We start from the raw sequence: 11,976 nt of genomic DNA on the forward strand, positions 1-11,976 counted from the left end.
TCATGGCAAAGCAATGACTATGATTCATTATATCGTTTCTCATGGGCCCGTAAAATTTATTAAGAAGAAATAAATTTCTTAACCATAGATTTACATAAATATTTTCTAAAGGCGTTCAATTAGGATGGCGATGATAATATAAGCTCTCACTGATCATTGTGTACTTGCAATCATATGACATGTGCCTACCAAAGAAAATACACATAAGCTCGTGTATACGCTTAGCAAGGTGCATTTATACACATTTATATGCCAAGCACAAATATAAAATTCATAAAAACCGCGGGGAACTTCTTCTATGAAGGGGGAAAAAACGAGGGTAAATTGCGGTTTGCCCAAGAGCTGAAAGGGTTAAATGAGATCATATTGTAGGAAACTTGAACAGAACCAAATTGGCAGTGACGAGAAACATAACACCAAAAATTTTCATTGACACAACAGAATCAATACTTAATTCAAAATGGCTAAAAGAGTACAGACAACTTTCAGCAGTAACAGATATGCTGGCCATGTTCACATTGATCTCCCTGATTGCAGATGCCTGACAAAACTGCAAAGATTAAGGCTGTTGTGCGGCTGCTGCCGCCGACTGAGGCAGCTGCAGATGTGCAGATTGCTGACCACCAGGTGGTGGGGGTGCTGTAGCTTGATAAGGTTGAGGAGGATACTGTTGATAAGGTGGAGGAGGTGGTGGCGTATACCCATAGGGTGGATAATAAGGCGGATAAAATTGAACTTGAGGTGGTGCCCCAGGTGGATATGCATAACGTTGTCCTTGTTGATTCTCAGAACCACTCCTATTTTCACCGGGACCGGACCCAGTAGCTGAACTAGAAGCCCCCTCCTGGGATTGAACTAGGGCACCCATCCTTTGTGGATCCATTGATGGATAATATGGTCTGTCTTGCTGAGGCATCGGGGGTATGTTGAAGTAAGGCATGGATGGGGGTTGGTCCTGAGTTCCTGGTGGCTGAAAAGGCTGATTTTGCTGCTGTGATATGACTGCCCTAGGCAACAATCCACTGTGAGTCACAGCAGCCTGCTGCCTTGCTTCATCGGGGACCTCAGACTCTGGCTTGGGTGCTTGAGGTCTCCCCCAGAGTAGCTTCAGTCTCAGGCCCTTTATCACCAGCTTGTTTGCTAGTTCCTCAGCTGCCTTCTCTGCACCTTCTCTGGTTGTGTAAGTTACGAAAGCACAACCACGTTGGACCACCATTTTGATGGACTCAATTTCACCATGTGCATAAAAGTGGTCCCTAAGGTCCTGTTCGGTGATTCTTGCATCAACACCACCGACATAGAGGGTTCTAATGCTCTCATCATCAGGGGCCTCCAATGTAGGCATTTCACCTGCTTTATTCAGTAGCTTTAAAGCCACTGGATCATTGACTCTGCAAGCATTACAGTACAGTGAAAACTTATCAGTTGAAAACAACATAAGCCAATGAACATTCAGCAAGATAGTAATACAAATCATTTTTTCACTTTAAGTTAGGAGAATAATGTAGGATTAAATAGATCTTTGTAAAAGAGGAGGAGATATATGTAGCAGACATTTTATAGTCACTACAAACCACAAACCACAGTGTCACAAATACATGGATTCTTCCATACAACCAACACAGCAAAGATAAGCAAAAGAAAAGTGACCAGCAAATTGATGCCATCAGTAAACAGCCTAGTCATCATGTAATCATGGAGAGACAAGGCAAGGTGTGTTTCAAAAGTGCATAGAGTATTTCATTGATTGCTCATGTGACAAAGGAATTTTTCTAGATTTACGTATCTAACTTAGTTATGTCGATAACCATAGAGTTGACTGGGTTGTAACAAGGACCCTTGCTAGTTTCGGTAATCCTCCAGCTTTTGTTCAAACCTTAACCAAATATTGAAACGCATGAAAAAGCATTCACCCAAAATTTTCTTCTTAGACTTCCGCTGGTTGTAGGATGCAAGGATTTGAACAAGCATAGTAAGTAAAGATATCTAAAGAAGGCATAACCAATATACAAGCGGAAGGGACTAAGAAACCAGAGAGGAATAAGCCACTAAAAAAGTATAGAACAAAGACTCCAAGCAGTAGAAAAGCAATTACAAAACATCAGCATTTTTTAGCTGTAAAAACTATGAAAAATGTATACAGTATATTGACAGCAGGAGGACTTAAATGTCAGATGTGAGGTATTCACATGTTCACATATGATATTTTTTTTTTTATTTCAACGAGGTTAAAAGAGCAACTCAAGACAAGCTATTTGCCTCCTGACTTGACCAAGTCCAAGTTACTGCCTTTGCATATTGAGATATATTTCACTCGAGTTGTTTTGCTTCTCCTTCATTCCTTCTTACATGATAAAAAGAGGAGATCTAAGCTCCAGGTTATTACCTATTTTACTCCCCACTTGTTGTACGAGAGTACTATTTTATATAATATCTGGTGGCCATGATACAACACTGTCCTTCATCCTATATTAGCATTGCAGCTAAGGAAAACAGATAGCGTATTACAGTGACAAGTTAGCCTCCATGGACTTATCAACAGAAAAGTGAACCACCCTTCTCTCACCCAACCACTAAAATTTAAGATCCAGCACCCAATCAGAAACATGTCAATACAGATATGTGAGCATCAATGGAAAGAGGAGAAATTCACATCAGCAATAAAGAAATCGGTTTGACATACCCATAGTAACGGTCTTTAATATTTTGCTGTGACAATTCTCCTGTCTCAGGCATCTCATGCCTGTAAGGACACTCCAGACCTCTTGTACATTGACCACGTATATAGAAACTGCAAACATGTGCCCGATTTCTCTTGTAGTATGGACTTGTTCTTTGAAGCTTCATGATAGTGTCATTTGGACGGACTTTCCCATATGAAGATTCATAATCAATACCAGCTCTTGCCTGGTCAAACATTAAACTATGAGTCTATGACCTAGGGGGGAAACCAAAATGTAAAAAGAAAAAGCATCACAAACATCAGCTTTTTTGTCAAGGTGCTTCTTTAAGTTTTATAAACCCTTGGTTTCACCAGGTTTAATCTCTTCCTCCTAATCTCAAAAGTACGTCATCCCTAAGTTATTCCCTGCAAGACCTGGAGGAAGGGGGGAAGGCGACAAGACCAATAATAAAGACAGCTCCCAAAATTGTCAAAACTTAAGCTTAAAATAGTTTCAGCTCAAAATTTGGACACTTATCAATTAAGCAGTATCAATTTCTCGCCTTTTTTTGTGAGGGGGTGGGGTGGGAAGACACTCAAAAGTATTTACTGGTAAGTATATGTCCTCTTTAAGAAAGTAAATTCAGTTTTAAAAAGAGAGAGAGAGAGAGAGAGAGAGAGAGAGAGAGAGAGAGAGGGGCCTAATGCTTCAGCGAAATAATTCTCTGTCCTTACTTATATGAATATATTCTGTGTTGCGCGGACTCTCCAAAATAGTTGTCGCATCCGTGTCGGATCCTCCAAAAATACACTATTTTTGAAGGATCCGACACGCACCCATCGATATTTTCGGAGAGTCCGAGCAACATAGAATATATTAAATTGCCATGCAAGTAATGAGGTAAAAAGCATGTCATAACAATAAATTGTGCTTCCACTTAGTAATTCACGTACCCTGCGGTCATGTTCCTCTGCAAAATATTCTCTATTTACGTCACTCTTCGGGATGGCATCATTCGAGTTGATACTGAGAGCAGTGTCTCGGACCTGAACTGGCAAACCATATTCAAGATCCAATAGGCAAACTTGACAAACATTCTTCAATTTGCTGCAGGTCTGACAGATCTCAGTCTTTTTGTATCTTGCATCCCGACCAGGCCTCCATCTAAACACTGTGAAGGGTCGTGTGCAGATCTTGCACTCCTTGTCATAGTCTGCTTTTGTCTGTATGAAATCCATAACCAGATCAAAAGTCAGATAGTGAAGTTGGAGAAAGAAAGATTAAAGTAGAGAACGTGCAGCTGAAACAAAGTCAAACATCCAGACTGATTCTACCGCCAAACTAGAGATAATCTTGAAAGAAATTAATCCTTACAACTATATGAAGAGAGTCAATATCGTAACAATGTGCCAAAAAGTAGCAGTGAATCAGGAGAAGCTATAAATAGACAAAGGTCCAAACATAGAGCTCTTTCAGACTGCCACAAAGATTCGAATGGAAGTGGTCCCACCTAACTATGAGCAAATGGAATTTAAAATACAGTTTGCTGAAGCCTGCACAAAACCAAGCAATTAAATAACTGCAATGAATTAACAGTTCTTACAAAAAGGCTAACAGCCTCTCCTGTAGAAACAAAAATCAATTCAAACTTCACCTAGGAATTTGGAGAAAACATTAAGTTGTGCTACCTCTATCAAAGGATCCAACCACATCCCCACACATTTCACATTCTTAAGGAAGAAATACATGTTACATATAACTTAATCCCACACGATTTCGAAATGGGACTGCGACCTTTCATCAAGATTGATGAAATGACAGATTTTAACCTTTTAAACTTGAATAGAGATATCCTTCTTAACTTACTTTTTTTCAATGGAACACAAATTTTCCACAGTTACTGTATTAATAAAATTGGGATATGCAAAATAATTAATTTCTTCAAAATTCTTGAAAAATTCACCCAAAATTTTCTGAAAATGAACTTTCAGATGTATTCAAAAGTAACATTGCTATATTCACCTAAAACCACATCAATCAACTAGTCATTCAACTACGCCTCAGTCCCAAACTTTACTGTTGGTTATATGAATCCTCAATATCCATCTGCTCTAGCCTCTTTACACTTATAATCACCTAAAACTACGGCCAGAATTTTCGCAAGTTCTTTGCCTAATACAGTTTTCTACACTTCACCTCAGTAGCAGGTAGGAGCAGTGCAAATATGAAAACTTTCCTCCAGTCAGTGGAATTTATTTATTTTTAGGACGGTGGTGTCTGGGCCAGTTTCGGCACACCTCGACAACTCCACTGGATCCCTGGCTACCTGCTACCTCCCACCAGCACAGGTACCCAGCAACTTAGCCCACCACGGCTTAGGTAGATAGGAAACAAATCACCTAGTATTTTTTGCCTTTGCTGGTATTTGAACCTAAGACCTCATGGTTATCCTCCCACATTATTAACCACTAGGTCACGCCCTTGGGTGCTACTGTCAACGAATTTCAACCTGTTGTACAAGGTTAGTTACTATTTTTACTAGGTTACTAATTACTAAATGTTTAATTAGGACCAGATTCTGTAAATATTTCTTACACCCGTCATTCAATTAGCAGCCAAGCAACCAAAGGCACTAAAAATCATAACTTAGCAATTCTGCTTCAAAATTCACAATGACGAGAAAATAACAAACCCTAATATCATTCACGATCTCTATAACAACAAAATTGAGCCAAAAAAATTACCATCCGCACGTAAGGACTGTCGCCAAGACACGACTCGCATATAATAGGGAAATCAGATCGTTCCCATCCATCAGCTTCTGCATCTCTCAGCAACCTATGCGCCATCGATTATTTCTATATTTCAATCTGCCAAACGAACAAGTATGAGAAAGCTCATTCCAAACGTTTTAATACAGATTCGAGTTGAATCTGAAAAAGTTTCGAAATTAATAGTACCTGATAAAGGCAGTTTAGGCTAGTGAAATTCAGTTTAACGGTATCCTCGATGGTCGGCGTCGTAATCCTCGGCGGTCGGCGTCGGTGGAGAGAAGAAGCTTCCGATGAACGAGAACGAAGCAAATAGCCCTGCTCGGCGGGAACAATAGCGAGATAAGATCATCTCTTTCTAGTGGATTTCTGCTATCAATAAGTGTACATATTCCCCACAAGTTTCGTAAATTGTAAAACTACCCCAACTTCAAACTAAATATTTACCCTGTTTACATCAAACAAATAAAATTTAATCAAAATCAAGTGATAAATATGTGTACTAAAAATATATACTTTTTATTTATTAATTTGGTGTAAACATAGAATGCAAATAAATTTCACGAAGTTGACATTTTCCTATTGTCCTATATTTTGTTCATCCATTTACAACTTGTTTGGATGGTTGTTACCTATTGTATTGTATTGTATTGTATTATTATTTTAAATATAATATTTATTTTGATTGTTACTTAAATTTTATTATATCGTATTGTTAAATTCGTCGTTACATGACAACGAAAAGTGTCACTTTATGTAACGACCAATTTAATGTGGTCGCGTCGTTACCTTGTTTTTCCTCTGATCTTATCCTTTTTTAATATTAAACAATCTTATTATATCCTTTACCCTACCTTTTTATATAATAATTCTACATTGTACCTTACTTTTTCTTTGTAATGTTACACGTTTATTCTTCACATTGTTGATGCATAACATCCTGAAACGACAACAAACAATACAATCTATCCAACCATTCTATACATTAAAACGATATAGTACAATACAATACAATACAAAACATTATGAAACGATACATAACAACCACCCAAACAAGTTGTTATGTGGTGTGATATATATTTTCTTTTAGTTTGTTTTAAAAAGATTATCATATTTTCATATTGATAAATTATTTAACCATGCAATTCTCATTTTAGCCTTTGTTACATGACTTATTGGAACCCACTTGATGTAAATGTTTATATTATTTTTATTAAGAAATGAACATGTAAAAAGACACATGAAATTCTCATCATCTACTTTGCGTATTTAAATGTGTCAAAAGTTTTCATTTGCTTCTTAAACTCCTCTACGTCCAGAAACACCTGGCTCCATGTTGGTCAAGAAATCAAAATTATGAGTTATTAAGGTTACGGAAAAAGAAATTTGTTCAACATGCAATATCTGACTTACTACAATATCACGACCCAAATCGATGGGCCATGACGAGTGCCTGAGTCCTACGTGTCGAATACCCCTAAGCATGCGTCTAAGATATAAACATGAATTAAGGGTAGGTCATGAATAACATCTGTCAATAAACTGCTGAATCACGTGAATAACATATGTGAGGAAAACATGTCCAAAAGACATATATACATATACATGCAGAATACGGTAGGGCGAGCCGACAAGGCTGTTATAGACAACTATATATCCAAAATTAGAAGCCGACAAGGCCACATATTATCCAACTATATATGACTGTCTACAGACCTCTAATAGAGTGTACAACTATATAAAAGACGGGACTGGGCCACGTCGTACCCATATCTACATACAAAAATAGCGTACCAAAACTAATAACAACTTCGGATCAAGTGGAGCACACCAACTCTCGTTGATCAAGGATCCTAAAAAGGGAAACTGTCAGCCTGTCTACTTGCACCTGCGGGCATGAAACGCAGGCCCCAGGAAATAGGGGTGTCAGTACGAATAATATACTGAGTATGTAAGGCATGAAAATTAGTACATATAAGTCATAAAAGAAGATGGAGTAAAGGAATCCGCCTGTAAGCCTAAATAACTTTGTGAATCCTAAAATATTTATAATGTCATGCATGTGCGTATAAATATCATATTATGCATAGGTATATGCGTACATAACGTCATCAAGCCTCTGAGGGAATCCCACCATATCATCTCGGCCTTAGTGGGCGAAATCATTAATGTATACCAACTGATCAGGTGGTGGTGCGTATATAACGTTGTAACCTTTCTCCATACCCCATATATGCGTATATAACACCATATGGTCATGGGTCAATGTACATGTATAAATGAATGCAATGCATAATGAAGTAAGTCAATAAGATCTCTCGGGATGTCATACGATCAATATGCCTTCGGGTAATATCACGAAATAACTTTATCAACTTACGTATTTTCTAAAACCCATGAACAAATGATATAATAATAAGACACGTGGGGAATCAACAACATTGGCATCCCTAGTGTTTCTTTGAATATAGGCATTTATGAAAGTTGTATGTTTGCTCGTTTCGTTTGTATCGTATAGATCATGCCAAAATGAAAGAAGGGATAGCCTTAACATACCGAGCAGATTCTCTTGACAATCCCTCTAACACACGTCAATCGCAACAAAACACATAACGGCGAGATCGAAGTAGTGAAAAATCCGTATGATATTCTTGAAAAAAGTTATACCGAGCTCCCTCAGAATTTGCAATTCACGCAGATATAGCATTGTAGGGGTTCATAAGAATTCTTTTTTGAGAATTTCCATCCGTTACTAGCAAGAATATACCTTTCCCTTTAATGATATAGGGATGTGTATCTATCATAGTGGGTGGGGGACTGACTTTATGTGATGACTTAACCAAAGAATTCCTTAAATATGTCACCTAGCCTCATAACTCACCTAGCCAATATTAGGCTTGTTAAGAACCCCTACTTGCTGCCACGTTGGGAGGTATTAAGCTTATCTACAATTTCCTAATTAGCTTGTTAATCTCCCACTAAATCAATAATTAACCAATTACCCATATAATTAAGAATTATCTCAAATTACTTAAAATACTAATCACTTTTAACCCACTTTATATACCTTACTATCATGGTCATGTGGTACCTTGTATGTCACTAGTCCATAAATACGGGGTATTATAGCTTGGACCATATTTTATCCCAAACTGACAACATTCAACGAAACTAATACAAGGCCATACAGGGCCATATTCATCAACAACAACAATGGCCTCATACGACCAATGATAATAACTAACACGAGAATCCATATACACACCTTAAGGCTGTGATGTCTCAGTCTGATCCTCCTCTGGAAGAGGAAACAAGTGAGGATATCTAGACTTCGTGTCTTCTTCGGCGTCCTAAGTCATTTCTTCCACATTATTGTTTCTCCAAAGTACTTTCACCGAAGCTACGTCTTTAGTCCTCAATCTCCGAACATGTCTATCTAGTATAGCAATGGGAGTTTCCTCATATGATAGTTGTTATGTGACCTGAACATCGTCAACTGACACGACTCTGGAAGGATCTCCGATACATTTACAGAGCATAGACACATGAAAGACCGGATGTACTGATTCCAAGTTAGAAGGCAAGTCTAACTCATATGCTACCTGGCCTACCTTGCGTATGATCTTATATGGTCCAATGTACCGAGGGCTAAGTTTTCCTTTCTTACCAAACCTCATAACGCCTTTCATCGGTGATACCTTTAGGAATACCCAGTCGTCTGAAACTCCAAGTCTCGTCGTCGATTATCCGCATAAGACTTCCGATGGCTTTGAGTTGCTAATAGCCTTTCATGTATAAGCTTAATCTTCTCGATTGCCTGTTGTACTAACTATGGTCCTACTAACTTTGTTTCCCCAATATCGAACCATCTTATAGGCGACCTACACTTCCGTATGTAAAAAGCTTCATATGGAGCCATCTGAATACTGGAATACAATAACAACAACAACAACACAACAACCCAGTATAATCCCACTAGTGGGGTATGGGGAGGGTAGTGTGTACGCAGACCTTACTCCTACCCTGGGGTAGAGAGGCTGTTTCCAAATGACCCTCGGCATCCTTCCCTCCAAGAACTCCCCACCTTGATCTTGGGGTGACTCGAACTCACAACCTCTTAGTTGGAAGTGGAGGGTGCTTACCATCAGAGCAACTGGAATGATAACTATTATTATACACGAACTCAATAAGCGGAAGATGATCATCCCAGCTACCCTTGAAGTCTATCACACTAGCCCGTAACATATCCTCAAGTGTCCGAATAGTACTCTCAGCATGTCCGTCTGTCTGGGGATGAAATGTTGTACTAAGACTTACCTGAGTCCCTAATCCTTTTTGGAAGGACCTCCAGAAATTAGCTGTAAACTGAGCACATATATAGGGACACCATGAAGTCGTACTATCTCCTTAATGTAAAGCCTTGCATAATCCTCTGTGGAATATGTATTCCTAACGGGGAGAAAATGGGCTGATTTTGTAAGTCTATCAAAAATCACCCATATAGAATCGAACTTATGCTGGGTACAAGGTAAGCCTATGACGAAATCTATATTAATTACTTCTCACTTCCAAGTCAGAATCTCTATATCCTGCAATAATCCACCGAATTTTTTATGCTCAATCTTAACCTGCTGATAGTTAGGGCACTAAGCAACAAACTCCTCTATATCCTTTTTCATTCCGTCCCACCAATATATTTCCTTTATATCATGATACATCTTTGTTGCTCCTGGATGGACAGAATAACGAGAATAGTAAGTCTCACCCATAACCTGTCGGCACAACCCTGCAACATTAAGGACACATAATCGTCCTCGATATCTAAGGACTCTATCTCCTGTAATCTCAAATGATGTCTTCTCCTTATGAGGGGTTGTATCCCTGTAATGAGCTAACACAAGATCCTCGTACTGGCGTTCCTTCACTTCAGTTACTAAAGAGAATGTTGTCGTGTCTTGAATAGTAACTCCGGTATCACCTGAGTCCAGTAATCGAACTCCAAGACTATCTAGCTGATGAATCTCATGGGCTATTCCACTCTTCTCTGGCTGTAAATATGACAGGCTACCCATAGATCTACGGTTGAGGGCGTCGGCTACTACATTCGCCTTCCCCGGATAGTATAAAATATCAACGTCATAGTCTTTTAGTAGCTCCAACCATATCCTTAGGTGAAAATTCAATTCCTTTTGCTTGAAGATATACTGAAGGCTCATATGATCCATATAGATATCAACATGAATGCCATACAAATAATGCCTCCATATCTTTAGTGCATGAATCACCGCGGCTAACTCTAAATCGTGGGTCGGGTGATTCTTCTCGTGCTTTCTTAGTTGTTTAGAAGAATAAGCTACAACCTTACCACGCTACATCATTACACAACCCAATCTAACGCCCGAAGTGTCACAATAGATAGTATAACCATTGGTTCCCTCTGGGAGTGTTAGAATCGGTGTTGAAGTCAATCTATCCTTCAATGCCTAAAAACTCCGCTCACAAGCATCAGTCCACTGAAACTTAGCTCCCTTCTGAGTCAACTTTGTCAATGGTGCTGAAACAGAAGAAAATCCCTCTACGAATCTCCTATAATAACTTGCCAAGTTGAGGAAGCAACGAACCTCCGTTGGTGTCGTGGGTCTAGGCCAAGTCCTCACTGCCTCAATATTTTGGGTATCAACCTGGATACCCTCACCTGAAATAATATGTCCAAGGAAAGCTACAGAATTCAACCACAATTCACATTTTGAGAGATTTGCGTACAACTTCTCTTTTTGTAGAACTCTGAGCACCATACGCAAATGATCTGCATGCTCAGCCTCTGAATGGTAGTAAACCAATATATCATCGATAAATACAATCACGAATAGATCTAGAAAGGGTCTGAACACACGATTCATCAAGTCCATGGATACTGCTGGGGCATTGGTCAAACCGAACGACATAACACGAAACTCAAAATGCCCATATCTGGTCCTGAATGATGTCTTCGGAATATCTTTCTCTTTAACCCTTACCTGATGGTACCCAGACATCAAGTCTATCTTCGAGAAACACTTGGCACCCTGTAACTGATCAAATAAATCATCAATCCTCAGGAGCGGATACTTATTCTTGATCGTCAGCTTATTCAACTGTCTATAATCAATAAACATCCGCAAGGAACCATCTTTCTTCCTCAAAAATAACACAGGTTCTCCCCACGGTGATGTACTAGGTCTGATAAAGCCTTTTTCAAGCAAGTCCCTTGGTTGTTCCTTCAACTCTCTCAGCTCTACAAGTTCCATTCTATAGGGAGGAATAGATATTGGTCGAGTATCTGGTAATATGTTAATAGCAAACTCAGTTTCTCGCTCCGGCGGAAGACCAGAAAGCTCTTCGGGAAAAACATCGGAAAACTCATTAACCACAGGGAAAGATTGAAAGGTTGGTGACTCTACTTTCACATCCTTTACCTGAACTAAGTGATAAATATAGCCCTTTCTAATCATCTTCCTGTAAGTCCCCGTTAAAATTTCCTAATGATTTAAGATTTTAAAGTG

The 11,976-nt window shown here is 38.9% G+C and overlaps 1 protein-coding gene across 1 annotated transcript; it reads right to left on the reverse strand.

Annotated features, from left to right (window-relative positions):
• Positions 1–401: 401 nt before the first annotated feature.
• LOC107810796 (zinc finger CCCH domain-containing protein 49) lies at positions 402–5,842 on the reverse strand. The gene is made up of 5 exons (XM_016635625.2): positions 5,624–5,842; positions 5,408–5,533; positions 3,617–3,886; positions 2,684–2,907; positions 402–1,391 (listed from the first exon to the last, which is right to left on the reverse strand). Exons 2-5 carry the CDS (start codon positions 5,510–5,512, stop codon positions 560–562), a joined length of 1,431 nt encoding a protein of 476 aa, XP_016491111.1. The 5' UTR covers positions 5,513–5,533; positions 5,624–5,842; the 3' UTR covers positions 402–559.
• Between the last annotated feature and the right edge of the window lie 6,134 nt (positions 5,843–11,976).

The sequence above is a fragment of the Nicotiana tabacum genome, chromosome 18 (assembly GCF_000715075.1).
Source record: "Nicotiana tabacum cultivar K326 chromosome 18, ASM71507v2, whole genome shotgun sequence".
Lineage (NCBI taxonomy): Eukaryota > Viridiplantae > Streptophyta > Magnoliopsida > Solanales > Solanaceae > Nicotiana > Nicotiana tabacum.

Bases quoted from the DNA above. Each gene is read 5' to 3' on its own strand.
- LOC107810796 (XM_016635625.2), bottom strand. From the start codon at position 5,512: ATGGCGCATAGGTTGCTGAGAGATGCAGAAGCTGATGGATGGGAACGA. The intron at 3,887-5,407 runs GTAATTTTTTTG...GATTTCATACAG, and splicing joins ACAGTCCTTACGTGCGGATG to ACAAAAGCAGACTATGACAA. The intron at 1,392-2,683 runs GTATGTCAAACC...TAATGCTTGCAG, and splicing joins ATTAAAGACCGTTACTATGG to AGTCAATGATCCAGTGGCTT.